The following is a 15,900-nucleotide window of genomic DNA, read 5'->3' as shown; positions in this document are numbered from 1 at the left end:
TCATCACGGTAACTCTACTCTCTACTGCCACCCAGAATTCGGAAAATGCAGCTGAACAGGGGTGCGTTTCCCAAAAGCATCGTGGTCACTGTGGTCGCAAGTTCCGCCATTATCAGCATAGTTCAAGGAGTCTGTTTCCCGAAAACATAGTTCTAACAAACATTCGCAAACTTGAGTGGTTGGAACGACAGCTCTTGACCTGTGGTTAGAAGTTTCTTGTTTGCATGACATGTGGACTTAATAAATCCTTATGTTGAGCCAATTAAGAAAGCTGACATTCAATAAAATCTGCATCTTTTATTTAGAATACATACAAATGGCATTTACTTCTTTTAGTTTGTCAAGAGATTCAGCGCGTCGTTTTTGCGCGTCGTTTTTGAAGAGTATTGAACGTGCTCTACTACGTAAGAATGAGCCTATGATTGAATCTGGAAATAAAGCAAAATAACTGAGAAAAATTATAAATAGTTCTCAGATGCCATGTCCGTAATTTATAGCAAAACATCTAGTATTAATTAGATCTCAAACAGATTCATTAAAATAAGTTATTACTCCAACAGGTGCGTGACATCATTAACCAACGTGGTTGAATGACCAATTTGCGACAATATGGTTTCGGGAAACAGTCATGACTAGCTAGTTGATTTCTTCAACAATGCATCGTACTACAGTAGTGAAGCAGCGAGTTACGTCGTTGTACAGGAAACGCACACCTGTTTGGTGCAAACTCACCCAAACACACCAAAGTAATCCAAACAAAACATGTATATACATATATGCATATACATGTAAACAGAAATAGACACATGTTAAGTAGGTAAAAAATATATATATATATATATATATATATATATATATATATATATACATATAATTTAATCTTTTTGTGACCCAAATGTACTCTCCCCAACAAAGAAACAAATGCCTCCAAATATTATTTAAATAACCACATTAACTTGTTGGTTCCTTTTGTCTCTCAATAGGCATATATGAGATAATTCAGTGGTGTCAGTTTCTGGTATGTTATTAAAGTCCGCGTGAACCGGAAGTTGCAAACGACTTTTCTCCAGTGTTGTGACGTATTTCCCAGTGAAAAGGAATATTGAACAGAGGGCAGGGTTTTACTCTAGCGCTCCTCCTCTCCATCTCTCACTCATAGTAGACTAACGGTTTGAGGGGAGTGGTTAAGCGTTTCCCAACCCAAGCCGTCAAACCTACATCATCAGCCATTCCAGACCGGAAGTAACTTTTCAGACTTTGATTAAAGATTACGACGGCAAACAAATTTTTTTCTGTGTATTAACTTGCACGGATTAATTTTTCACCACAACACTAGTAATATGCGCTAACAAAGTAAATAGGGTCAATTTTGATTTCAGTTGGACTTTAAAGGAGCAGGTAAGTAGAATGAAGGTATGTATGTTGCAGAGGTGTAGTATTGAGAATAGCTGCTTACTGGCATGGCTGGTGTCCCATAAAACCCTACAGTGTTGGCTGCTGTGTGTGTCTGTAATGATGGCTGGCCTAAATGTGAGGAGGTGAGTCTCTGTGCCGGTTTTCTATCTGTTGTAGGTCTTCTGGGATGTATTGAAGGGTGTTTTTTTTTTGGACAACAGAAATGCCTCCATCTTCATAGATGCTCTCTGGTATGAATGTCTCCTCATCTACAGGTAAGTATTCTTCATCAGTTCTAGGGGTGTGTGATATTGACAAAAAAATATTTCTTGATATTATAAACAGAAGCTGCATTTGAAGTGCCATTTAGATGCATTTACACAGAGACTGTTTAATGCAGCTCAGAGGTGACAAATGAATAACCTCCAGTTATAAATGCATAAATAATGTTTTGATGTTTTAAACATAAAACGTTGAATATTGATATTTGAAATGAATTAAAACATGAAAAGATTCTTTAAATGTGAAATAAATGAAAACCGCCAGTAGGTGGCAGCAAGTCACGGTTAATGAGTGAGTCATTGAGATTCAACCGATTCATTCAAACGGCCGATTCATTCAGGAATGAAGCATTTGTCCTAGGAATTGAATCATTGATTCAACTGATTTGTTTAAAAATCTGATTCATTCAGTAAGGAAACACCACCGTGTGTTGCTCAGAGACGCAATTGCAGTGCTGTGGCTTTGTTTTGAACTATTTCCCTTTGCGAAATAGAGCAAAAACAGGCAATATGGTGTCTAAAATTTAAGCCACTTAATATTAACGTCTTGTTTATTAAACTTGTATAAAATCAATACCACATTTGCTATCATGCTGATATCTGGAGAAAAAACTTCACTCTTCGTGTGATATTTATTAACTATATTAAATGATCGTCCAAACATTAAGTAGAAGGGTGAGAATTACCTCGTTTTGTGCATGCCATGTATAAGCATGGACAGCACGTGCTAGATGTGCTTTCCAGTGCTCCTTTTCCTTCTCTTGGGGTGTTCTCAGCATTTATAAGAGAGTCCTATTGAATCGCTCAGCTGGGTTGCCTTGGGGGTGGAAGGGTGTGGTCCTTGAATGTCCATCTCCAGATAGTCTACTTAAGGTCTTGAACAGTTCATTCTCAAACTCTCTTCCTTGGTCGTGATGTAATTTATTTGGATATCCAAATCGTGGAATAAAATCATTGAATATATTTTCTGCTGCTGTTTTTTCAGCCTTGTTCTTGGTTGCATAGGCTTGAGCATACCTGGTAAAGTGACTGACTACAACCAGTATGTCTCTCATGGGTAACAGGCTTATTTTGCTTAATGCATGAACATCTTCTGGTAACATAATTTTTGGTGTCCACTTTCATATATGGCCAATACAATATCTCTCTTGTTCACAAGACTTCAGATAAAACAATATACTGCTTTGAAAAATTTGTAAGTCATGATTTGTGTAAGAAAGCTGTAAGCAAGAAGGGCGTGAATGATCATGAATATTGATGTGTTTCACACCTAGGAAGACAAAGACCCTCCTCTAATGGCCCTATCTGGTGGGACTGTGAGGTAACTTGCACAAAGAATGCAGAGTAATAACTTTACAGAAAACTAATTTTTTGGGGGAAGAAATGCAGGTGGCCTATAACTTTAAATCATTAGAAAGGAACACTATGCTAGAGAACAATATATGGATCATCATATGTTACTTCAAATGTTTTCAGACTTTATGAAAAAAGTAAAAATATGTAGCCTAATGTTTGCCGCATTTTGCTTTTCAAATGCGAGTGACCCAAACTCACAGCGCGTGAAGAGACCATTAACTGAAGCGATCGAGCTGCTCCTCAATATGAAACATTATTGTTACCACATTATAAACATCTACGTTTTAACAGATATCCACAAACACAGTATTTAACAGTAAACACGGGTCTAAACATTATAATATTCATCATGTTAGTGTAAACACTCATACTAGCCTACATTTATACCATGCTGTGTTTTATAGAGCATAAAAACATACTTATGTCGTACATGTATATTTATTTATCATTTAAAGTCCCTGTAAAGTCAAAATTAAGTATGTGTTCTTAAGTATGAGTTTGTCACACCACAGAATAATGTGTTATTAGCCACCCAGCCAAATTTGAATGATAAAAAAAGCAGCCAAGTAAATAAAATAAGCGATCAAAATCTCTGCTCTCAAACGCTGGGGGCGTGTCCGCTGGCTGCACTGAAACCACGCCCACTCGCGGGAAAGTTGACTCGCGGACACGCACTGCCGATGGTGGCACCAGTTGTCGGCGCGACGGGAGGATGAACGCCGAGGCGGGAGATAGTCGGCTCGGCCCCATTCACCAGTAACAGCGGATTATCAGTGAATTCCAGTTGTCTCCGACGAAAGTTTATAAAACTATCCTGTGTAAAATGATCACTACAGAGGCGGGTGTTGGCAGTGATCCTCAGCTCTCCTCTCCATCAAGGTGGCTCTTCACAAAATTAATCCACCTCTTGTTGATATGATCGTTGTTTGGAAATTTAAATAAGGACACCGATCTGTTTTGTAAGTGATCGCATCCAGGTAATATGCATTTCCGTGACAAAGGCATAGCTAGCTAGCAAACTGTAGGCTGTAGTAAATAATACTGACAGTAACTCGCGATTGAGCGGCGAACTGATCAGGGAGGGGGCAATTTTTTTTTTGAATTGCCTTTACAGGGACTTTAAAGGTTGCTTAACTGTCTATATTTCATATTTCAACGTTTCATCGATTTCATACATTTTAGTCTAGCAACAGTTCAACTAGTACAATGTGAAGTTTATGCAACAATATCACGCTAAAGTGAGGATACATTTCTTACCTTAAAATCTTTCTTTTCTTCAAATCTTGTTCTTCTTCTGAGGTAAATCCAAGGTAAACTTACAGCGTGTCTGCCAAACTCGATGAAAAGTAGAGGAATGATGCAGTTTGATTCTTTGTTTTGAGGTGATGGGAGGCGTTTACAGGTTCGCGTTCCTTCACGTGGACGATTAGCATTTGAATCGTTATGTACGGGTGGGTGTGGTCACATTAGAGATAATGAGGATGCGCTTGAGAAACTGGACCTCTCAATATTTGAAGAGTTTGGTTGCAAAACACGATAAACGCCATTTTTTTTAATGGCACCACAAAACGACGTTCGCTTGCAGAGCGCAGGTTTCTGGATGGCACATAATTCTGAAGTAATGAGTTTAGGTAAAAGGGAGCAGAGCCAGTGGTTGTTCTATAGGCAAACGTCAGTGACTTGAATTTAATGCAAGCGGCAACTGCCAACCAGTGCAATTTTGTGAGGAGAGGAGTTACGTGTGCTCTCTTCGGCTTGCAGGGCTTGAAGTTAACTTTTTTGACCACCAGCCACTGTGGCAGGTGGATTTAAAAATCCACCTGCCACAGTGACTTTTTACCAGCCAGTTTTTTTTTTTTTGCCTCATAAAAGGTGAAAAAAAGAGGAATTGCACAAACATTTGTTCTTTAACTTGTAAGAATACACATGTAAGTGCTGTCAAGTTATTAACGAGATCCATACAAGTAATAATAACTCTTAGAATACAGATATAGACCTAAACAAATCACACGCGGCTGTGTTGATGGCTGGGCAGCTGTTAGTTACAGCGTTCAGGAACCGTTAAGCAGAACTAAATTAATATTGTTATTACTGGTAAAGTTACCGGGTAGGACATTTTCTCACCAGTTCCCAACTCCCAACATCTGTGCAACTGTCATTGTACTGTAGCCTATGTCAGCGTTGCATTATCTCATCTCATCTCACCAACAGTTTAATACTTAACTCACACATTCAAACGTAGTCAGAGAAGGGCCTCATCCTTCTCTCCGATCACATATACGTTCCGAAACACTCAAACTGCGCTGCTTTCACAGATGCTTTCTTTACTCCAGTACTGTGCCGCCACATTTTTAGCTAAAATCCAACGAAATGGCTGACTTCGTTTAAATGTCAAAGAACAACAGTCGCAAAAAAAAAAAAAAAAAAAAAAAAAACCTTCGCAAAGACCCGTCCCCTTTAGTTTCTGTTGCTATGTCCGACAAGCTACACCGCGCTCACGCCAAACCATGATCTCACGCAATGAAAAACACATCGCGCAGCAGAGACACTGACAACACGCTGACAGACAAGACAGTCCAGGTTACTTTTGATTTTAAACAAAGTCTCAACGTTAAAATTTGGTCATTTTTAAAGAAATTTAGACAATACCGTTTTGTGGCTCTGTAATGTGTCTTGACAGATCGCTGTGGTGCCTCAGTTAAAGCTGCTCGTGAACCGATCATCTCTTCCTTCTAGTTAATTTATAGCATCAAATAAACATGAATGAACATAAGAAGGAATGTAGTTTTAACTGCGGAAAGATGTCAGTAGGCTTACTCAGTACTCTCCGTTTTTTCAAGTTCAAATCCTCCAACGTTGAACTCTCCTGACTGCTTTGTCGGGCAAAAAAAAAATTCCGCGGATTATGATTGGCTAGATCGCCTGTCAATCAAACTCCCCGCGAAGGGTCGATTCTCATTGGCTGCCTGCCAATGTGGCAGGTAGATTGACAGTGTTACCCGCCAATTGCAGAATTCACCCGCATTTGGCGTGTGGTCGGGTGTTAATTTCAGGCCCTGTCGGCTTGTTAAAGACCACTCTACCTGCAGCATTCTGGATCAGTTGCAGGGGTTTGACAGAGCAAGCTGGAAGACCAGCCAGGAGAGCATTACAATAGTCCAGTCTGGATAGAACAAGCGCTTGGACAAGGAGTTGTGTAGCATGCTCTGATAGGAAGGGCCTGATCCTCCTAATGTTGTAAAAGGCAAATCTGCAGAACCGGGCAGTTCTAGCAATGTGGTCTGTGAAGCTTATCCTGATTTCAACTCTCCATACTGATGCCTCTGAGAAGGGTTTTGGGGCAGTTCTCTATCAGTGGCAGAACGGACAGTTAAGGGTCATTACATATGGATCTAGAGCCTTACCCCAGCAGAGAAAAATTACAACCTTCACTCTGGCAAGCTTGAATTTCTAGCTTTGAAGTGATATGTGAGAAATTCCGGGATTATCTGTTTTATGATATACAACCGCTCATGTACCGCTGATACAACTGCACAACCGCTGATAACAACCGCATGTAATGATTTCTTGGCTGGGCCATGTAACCCTGTTCTGACTTCACTTTGAGATTTTTGTTTGTTTTGAATATGTCTCCAATAGCAGGATAATCTTTCTGTGCTCTCTTTAACTCACTGTGATGAATTGTTGACAGAAAATCATGGGGAGGAAATTCTGGGCTTGTGTTGGTAATGTCAAAGTTTTGAGCTGTAAGCAGAGTAGCTATCCAGGCTACATCTCTTTTCTTTGCTACCTGGCTCCCTTCCCAGGTTGCACAGATTGTATCAATGGACGTCTTCTCTGAACATGAGGCCACATACTGGACAACGAGAAAGAGTATCAGTATAAGCATCTGTATTTTCCTTTTCTGGTCGTACTTGATTTTGTAATTGAGCTTGACGGTGCTCATCACATAGGTCCAGGGGGTTCTTATCAGTGTATGCAGTGAAGTGAGGTGCATAAAACAGATAATCACTGGTTGTCCCTCTGCAGTGGCTGATCGCCATCGATCCCCATCATGGTCCCTCTTCACTACATATAAAACAATGGCTGCTAGTGGTCAAATTTGTATCTGTACATTTGTGGCATCGTGACTGTCGTTGTCTTTGAATAGGACATCTACTTGAAGAGAATTGTGGTTGGGGTCTTAACCTGTATTGATGTTGTGGTTGATACTGGGTCTGAGACTGCACCTGTGTGTCCGGCTTCTATAATGGGATGGCAGATGATGGGAACAGTGTCAGATGTTGAAAGTCAAATGTGGGCTGTTGGGGTGGTTGCTGTAATTGCTGATGTCTTTGAAGTTGTGGCTCACTGTACTCATGTCATGAATTAGGAGGTTTTGGCATTCCAGACTGTTTCAAGGAATCCACTGCAGTAGTTAAAGGAACACTCCACCTTTTTTTCATATTAAACTATGTTATTCCCTTAACTAAGATGAGTTGATATATACCTCTCTCGTCTCAGTGCGTGCACTCAATCGCTCTGGCGCATGGCGAGACTTTGATAGCACTTAGCTTAGCCCAGTTCATTCATTAGGATCCAAACAGAGATGAAGCAAGAAGCGACCAAACACCTCCACGTTTTCCCTATTTAAATACAGTTACACGAGTAGTTACACGACCAAGTATGGTGACACAAAATAAAACGTGGCGCTTTTCTAAGCAGGTAAAAAGGATAACTATAATGTATGGCGGAATAGCACTTGGGAGCACTTCGACTCAGCGCAGTAATATCATCACTCCTGAAAAATCCTCTCCCCCTCTCCCTCTCACTTCTGTCATTAGAACCAACGTGACTTTTTACTGCGCCGAGTCGAAGTGCTCCCAAGTGCTATTCCGCCATACATTATAGTTATCCTTTTTACCTGCTTAGAAAAGCGCCACGTTTTATTTTGTGTCACAATACTTGGTCGTGTAACTACTGCGTGTATCTTGGTCGAGACACTGCGTCTTTTCGCTATGCCTCGGGGCCTGCCTACCAAACAGTCCCTTCAGACGAAAGGGATTATCATGTTTGCAAGGCACCCGTATATACTACCAGGTCGCACGTTAATGATTAACGGGCTGTCGCCAGTCAATAGGATTGCGATTTCAGACACCTGTCACGCCTGAGGCGTTCCCCAAAGCATCAAACGACGCAGTGTCTCATTCCTTGTTCTCAGGGAACAGAGGTTACAGTGTAACCTGAGACGGTTTCGCTATTGAGTGGCAACAAGTAGTGTTTTAGGTTATAAATCAGTCATTGAATTATTCACTTTAACTGAATCATTCAAAAACATGATGCATTCAGGTACGAAACAGCACTACTGTGTGTTCTTAAGACACATTGACCATTTGGACTATTTTTGTTGGCTGCAAATGTAACTTCTTGTTTATTGAGCAGCTGTAAACAAGCAATATCACTCTCACAATCAAGGTTTTTATTTTTATTTTTTATTGCTAACCTGTCTTCCAACACAAAATCTAGCAGCTGCCTTTCAAACTTCAAATTCTCAAGTATTCAAACTACATAGGACACTTTCAGAAAAGGCTTTGTGAAGTTAACATTTAAAATGTCCTATCGTTATTTCTAATTTATTGGAATTTGTAATTCTTTCATTTACTCTCTTTTGAATATTCCCATGTCTTGCTGAAACACTCTGCTTCTTGGTTTAATGAATCTGTTTATCTGACCCCTCACAGATGACAATGAGTGTGAGAATGTAACTGGAATATGTGGCCCACATGCCAACTGCACCAACACTATTGGAAATTACTACTGTACCTGCTTGTCTGGATTTAAATCAAACGGAAAGCAGGAATTTCAAACTAATGATGGGACCAACTGCACAGGTATGAATGGCTCCAAAAGATATTTGGACACTACATAAAAATGTATGAATGGCGAGAAGAGTACACAATTTACTTTATAATGAATATGAGCAAGGATCTTCTTTGAATTGTAGATATTGATGAGTGTGAGGATGATGCTGATAGATGTGGACCCTCTTCTAAATGCCACAACATAAACGGCTCATTCATCTGCTCATGTCTGAGAGGTTATACGTCCCCAGCCGGGCCCTGGTTCAAGCCTAAAAGCGGGATAGACTGCACAGGTGAGAAAAGTTACACTCTGCTCTCAGTATAAAATGGATGATCATTTTATGTTCTCCCACATTTTGACATATTTAAAAACATTTAACTGAATAAAATGTAAAAGGTAAAACTTTTAATAATATACATTTTTCATATATATGCATTTATGTGTTTCTGTGTTTGTGTCAGAAAACCGAGAGAAGCACTGCCATCAGGACCACAAATGTATTAAAGAGGCTGTTAAAAACACACTGCAAAAAGTGAGTGACATTTTTACATTAAGTATTGGTTTCACAAAATAATCCCATATTATAAACGTTATTATTATTATTATGATATCACAATTCGCTAGGGAAACAATAAATGTCAGCTACTTGACTAGCCTTTTGCAATTATAGATAAATAATATAAAAAATTGGTTCCCATTTTGTATTAAGGGTCTTTAGAGTCTTTTTCTACTAAATATTAACATTTAAATTAATTATTTGATTTAGTGCACGTATTGTGTATATATTCTACCAAGCCAAAGTTTAAGATCAGTAACATTTTTTTTAAAATGTTTTTAAAATAATTCTCTTCTGCTCACTAAGGCTGCATTTATTTGATCCAAAATACAACAAAAACATTGTTATTTTGAAATATTACTTCTATGAATAATTTTTACCAACTGGCATGAAGGTATTTTTATGGATTTTTAAATGTGACATCAGTGTCCAAATATTTTCAAGGTAATGTAACTGGTTACAAAAATGTATAGAAAATATAAAATGGGAACATTAAGAAAACATTTTATTCATTATGTACATTGGCTTCATAGAAAGTTTTTAATATAACAATGTGCAGAATGTGACGGCGCTGCTTTCTGTCTTCATTTTTAAAGTTGTATGTGTGTAATAGGTCAGTGCTTATACTCTCAGTGATCTCTGGAAATCTTGTGACTAGAATTCAGTCACATATCTCTCAGATTTATCCTCTCACCTTGCTGAGAACAGCTCTAGCTCAGGAAACAGCTGTTCTGGAGGTTTTGTCATGATATTTTTGTCATATAACAATCAGGATGGACAGAGTATTCTAGGAAATGTCATCAATATTTCAGGAATGGTGTGAGACAGGAACATTCAGAGATTCATTTCCTTTTATTTTATTTTAGTAAAAAAGGGCAAATAAATTTATACATTGTGCTTCACATTCAAGAAATGAATGAAAATATTAAAACTAACAACTATAATACTCTAAGACATTATAATAATAACAATATTAAAAATTATAGTATAATACTATAAGGCAAAGCTATTTTTTTTATATATTTTTGTAATTTTAGTTCCCTTTCAATATGGTTCACTAGCATTGTGTCGGTAACTGACGCATATATGGAAAACTCAGTTTTTCACTGAATCCTGAAGCCTAATTGGTTCACATACAACTGCAAATGGCAATCAGCCCGGCCAAAACAGACGGGGCCGACTGCCTATTTAAGCTGTGCTGATTGCCATTTTTGTTAGAATTTTTCTCCTTCAAGCGCGAAGATCATATCAAGAAGAAGATAGAAGATCAAGAAGATGATAGAAGCCTTTCTGCTCTCCATTGAAACAAGCCTCATCCAGCAGATTAACAGCACTTTAGTGACTGCAGCTGACTCAGCGCTTCTCCCCTGCAGCTATCCAGTGACTCTTTAAGAGCAAATTTTAAGCAAAGTTTGTTGCAAAATTTCGCACCATTAGTGTGGCTCATGCAGGGCTACAGAATCCAGTTTGGATGTTGTCCACCCAGGTTCAACAGGGTATTACCTACAGAAGTGGGCCCCGAGCAGACTCGGGTGATGGAACAGGAAGTTCAGTCTCTTTTGGTGAAGGAGGCCATATAATGTATTCCTCCTTTAGAGAGAAATGCCGGGTTTTAAAGCCGGTATTTCATTGTTCAGAAAATAAGATGGAGGGTTGCGTCCCATTATAAATCTACATAGATAACTTGTTAATATTAGCCCAGTCACAGGAGATGGTGGCTCGGCATCGAGATGCAGCAGTAGCCAGAATCAAGCTAGGCCAGCTCATCACTGTGAAAACGTTTCAGAGACTGTTAGGGCTCATGGCAGCTGCATCCAACATCATACATTTTGGCCTGCTGTGTACATGAGACCCTTGCAGTGGTGGCTCAGGACAAGGGGGTTTTCCCCGAGTGGGAACCTGTTTCGCACGATCAAGGTTACGTGTAGATGCCTTTGTTCCTTGGTCATGTGGAATAAATTTTGGAAGAAACCTTTTCCAAATCCTAGTGTTGGGAACATCCTGTCATGGCAAGACTGTGTCGAAAGATGCATCCCTCACATGGTGGGGAGTGGTCATGGAAGGCTGCTTGACAAACTGCCTAGAGATGTTAGCTGTATTGCTAGCCCAAAGGCATTTCCTCCCAGACCTCAGAGGCCACCATTTTCTAGTTCGAACAGAAAATATGTTGGTGGTCTTGTATATAAATCATCAGGGTGGTCTGAAGTTGCTGTGGTTCCAGGGCAAACTGCCTTCCACATGCCACTAAGTGGGGGACCATTGGGAAAGCACCACTTAGTAACTTGTTTCCTTCATGGCACCTTGAGGATGAGGCCCACAGCTCAGGTTAGAGTCCATGCTTGGGACTTAGAAGTAACATTAGAAGGGTTGTCCCTGGCACCATTCAAGCCCTTGGACTCAGCATCAGATAAATGCATCAATTTAAAGATGGCATTTCTGCAGCCGATCACATCACTAAAGAGAGTAGGAGATATGCAGGCCTGCCAGCTGCTTCCTCCTGCTTAGAGTTTGGTCCGGGTAGGGTGAAAGTTATTCTCCACCCAAGGCCGGGCTATGTACCTAAGGTACCCACTAATGTGGCCTCGTCTACAGCCCTCTAGGCCTTTCATCCTCTTCCTCATGTGTTGGTGGAACAAGAGAAGAGATTTTTAAAATCGCAAAGGCTGCGATTATTTTTTATGCGCAGCTTGTCATTGATGTACAGCTCTGTAAATGCTGCTCCATCTGAAAGCACTGAGTTTGAGTAACTTATAACGTGCATTTGAAAAGCAACACGCGTCAAACATCTTTCCAAAACATGAGAAGCATTTATGAACCTCTTGTCCAACAACAGACAACATTTAATAACATGCATTTACTCCAAACTCACTTCATAATGACAGTTGAGCATCCTTCTGTGAGATGATGTGCCTTCTTACACAGAATAAGGCAGTCGTGTATTTATAAGTCATGTTTAATCAAAGTGTTTCAATCTTCTGTTTATTCAGTTACAGCGATAGGGATTTCCTGGAATGATGCACCGTTATTGTACTTCTGCGGCGGGGCATATTTATCGTGTTTGCATGAGAGCGCCCTCTGGAGTTCAGATGGAGCAGTATTTACTACCGATCAGCTGCACTCCACTGACAATATGTGCATAAAAGAATCGCAGCCTTTGCCAAATCGCATGCGGTTTTATTGCGATTAATCGTGCAGCCCTACAAAGTATGGCATCCTCCAAAGCGTTACTGTTGGGGGTATCCCTTCAGGAAGTTGATGTGGCGGGGTGGTCCTCCCCACACACATTTATAAAGTTTTATAGCCTGGACCTGCTGGCCACACGGGGATCTCAAGTGATTTCATCTGGAGTTGTGCCTGGACAGCTTCACACCAGGACAGGCAATTTTCAGTATAGTGAAGTGGGTATTTCATTCCCCAAAGTGTCATTGGGCGCAGTGCGAGTTCCCTTGAAGGGGAACGTCTCAGGTTATGCATATAACCATTATCCCTGAAAGGGGATCGAGACGCTGGAACGCTGTGTTGCCGGCTTCACTTAGTAGCTTCCGCGTTACGCACCTATCAGGATTGGACTAGTGGCACACGTGCTTCAGACGCAGTCATGGCGTTCCCCAAAGTATCGTCATTGGACACTGCATCTTGATTCTCCTCTCAGGGAACCATGGTTACATGCGTACACTGTAAAAAATTTGACAATATTTGACAATAACAGGAGAAGACATTACTCACCGTGTTTGTTGACTGATCCAACTCACCACAGCTGTCTGATAGACTTGTAAAAGGCGCGAGAGAAAAAAAGAAAACGGCAAGCACGGATGGCAGGTTAACAGGCTAGCGATATACTAGCGTGGTGTGGTAGCGATAACAATTTTGTTAAAAGCTAGCGATGTCAGATTAATGTGATAGGCTTTATTAGACAAAATCTAATCTATGTTGATGAGTAAGTTACATTTTTATCCTGAGCTGTCACCTGCGACTTTTCAACCCCTCGCCTCCACGGAGCCAAGCTTAGAAAGCCGTTCCCAGCATGTCAGATTGGGTTTTGGAAATAATTAAATGAGGCTACTCGCTCCAGTTCCCTTGCAGGCCCCTCCGCTTCAGGGGTGTGATTCACAATTCATTCTCTGACGACGACACATACGTCTTTTGAGATGAAGTACAAGCTCTGCTAGCAAAGGCCGCTGTGAAGAAAGTTCCCATGGCCCACAGCAAGTCAGGCTCGTTACGTCCTCGTTCCAAAAAAGGAATGGCGGCCTGGAAATTATGGCAGTATTTCTGGCTTTGAAGGAGTTCCAGTCAGAATTTAGAGGGGCCACAACCTGGTCCGTTGGGAGAGTATGACAGTGGTAGCATATATAAATCACCAAGAGGGACTCTGGTCTCATGTGCTAAACAAGCTGGCATACCGCCTCCTTCTGTGGGCACAGCACAATCTTCGCTCAGTGAGAGTGGTGCACCTGCTGGGCTCCATGAATACAGAAGCAGATATGCTGTCCTGGAATGGACCGCCTCATAAAAAATAGCTTGCCATGCTACTAAGCTTATACATGAGTCGACGCTCCTGCTCCTCAGTCGAAAAATTCTGACAAAATAAGCAATCAGCGCAACTTAAATAGGCAGTCGGCCGTTGTCTGTGCTGATGCAGGTGTTTTCCCCATAAGAGTCAATTACTGATGCAATGCTCGTTCCCGTTATCTCAGGCAACCAAGGCTACGTTAATAACTGAAACATTTTATATCTTAGTATCTTACTTTTCTTGTTAGTTTTAATATGTTCATACATTTCATGAATGTGTAATGTGAAGCTTGATGTTTACTAAAACAAAATAAAAAGAATAATCTCTTAATGTTCCTGTGTGGTCTCTCACACCATTCATGAAATATTGATAACATTTCCTAAAATACTCTGTCCATCCTGATTGCTATATGACTAAAATCTCATGACAAAACACAGCTGCTGTTTAGGTCCTTGCAGAATTCAGTCTATAATCACAATGTAAGTGTGAGAAAATGGCGCCCTCTGCTGGCAAATTAGCAAATCTGTCCCAAGAAAATTATAATTTAATTTCAACACCCTTTAAACTGATTCCATTTGTTTATTATCTGGTTGGTACTAGCCTTGTTAGAAGTTTTTTTTTTTTTGTAACTTTATAAAATACAAAAGACTAATCATCCTATAAACAATTTTTTAGGAAGATTATACATGAAATGTTTGTACGGAAATGTTTGAATGTGCTTGCTGATTAAGGCCTCTGATATAAGTATGTTAGAACACCTGTGTGTTGTCTGATTTTTCCCTGTAATTTATGATATTTCAAATAATGTGATCTTTAATAACATTGTATATTTGAGTGAATATTCATTTTCTTTTCTTCTCTCTGGGTTGTAGATGATTAATCTGTCAACTCCAGAGCGTCTGAAAGAGATAAGACATCAAACATCAGCTGAACTCTCCCCTATTCTCCTCATATCATACATCGAGGCCATGGCCAGCCATAAACTAGGCACTGGAGACAAGTCTGAACATCCTGAGGAACACATCAATGAAACCATCATGGTAATTTGTGTACCATTCCACATACAGGACATGATATAAGACAGAAACACACCAGTCAGTTTTAATAAGCCTGAATGGTTTACACCAAAGTTTAAAATAGAAAACTTAACCCCCAAAAACCTACAAGAAACTATAAATGAGGCCTATAGAGAGAAACGTAACTTTCATATGGGTCACATAAGCAGAGAGTATTTCTTGCTTTGAATTGGTTCATTTAAAAGTAGACATTTCAAGCTTTATATAGATATAGGCAAGTAGCCTATATGCTTAGTTTCGATTATTTTTTAGATGTGCTCCAATTCACGGAGACCGAGATGGCAGAAAGCGTGTCCTCTTTGTTTTCTTTATTTTACAAAAAGCACAACATTTTCTTGCAGTTGAGAGTTTAACTAGACCCTTTACAGTTTCTTATGTCTATTAATGATACTCTTTTCTGTATGACCAAAAATGACAGAGTATTTTAAGTTGTTTCTGCTGTTGTCTGGAAAAAATGCAAGGGATTGCGCTGGCGCTATACTTTAGCATCCACACTCCACACACTTGAATATTGCCTAATAATAGGTTAATGTTAAAGCGAGCAGCCATGTAAAGTTGCTTCTTAAATGTTTTAAATGACAAGCCATTTTTTAGGTCGATGGATGATCGGAAAACTTTTGGTTTGGCCCCTGAGGGAACTAACTTAAACTATGGTCTCTCAGCTGAGGTTGTTGAAACCATCCTAAACTCCCTTCACGAGGAAATTTTATACCTTAAATTGAGGAGCCCTATAACCTTTATTTAACCAGGAAAAAACTCTTGAGATTTAAAATCTCTTTTACAAGAGGGTCCTGGCCAAGACAGGCAGCACACTTACAGATGGTGGACAACCAGAATGAGACTTTTACCGCCGCCGTTCCCGCGGCGGCAAAATTGGGATGT

General features: G+C 40.0%; 1 protein-coding gene across 1 annotated transcript in view; it reads left to right on the top strand.

Annotated features, from left to right (window-relative positions):
- Positions 1–15,900, top strand: part of adgrl4 (adhesion G protein-coupled receptor L4) — a 45,272-nt gene that overhangs the window by 10,483 nt on the left and 18,889 nt on the right. The window contains exons 3-6 of the mRNA XM_079857664.1: positions 8,753–8,902; positions 9,016–9,165; positions 9,335–9,405; positions 14,815–14,982. Coding sequence (XP_079713790.1) covers positions 8,753–8,902; positions 9,016–9,165; positions 9,335–9,405; positions 14,815–14,982 — 539 coding nt within the window. The remainder of the gene's footprint in view (positions 1–8,752; positions 8,903–9,015; positions 9,166–9,334; positions 9,406–14,814; positions 14,983–15,900) is intronic.

Source organism: Squalius cephalus (genome assembly GCF_949319135.1).
Source record: "Squalius cephalus genome assembly, chromosome: 22".
In the NCBI taxonomy this organism is placed as follows: domain Eukaryota; kingdom Metazoa; phylum Chordata; class Actinopteri; order Cypriniformes; family Leuciscidae; genus Squalius; species Squalius cephalus.
The sequence above is the reverse complement of the archived record's forward strand: the minus strand, read 5'-3'. Positions and strand labels throughout refer to the sequence as shown.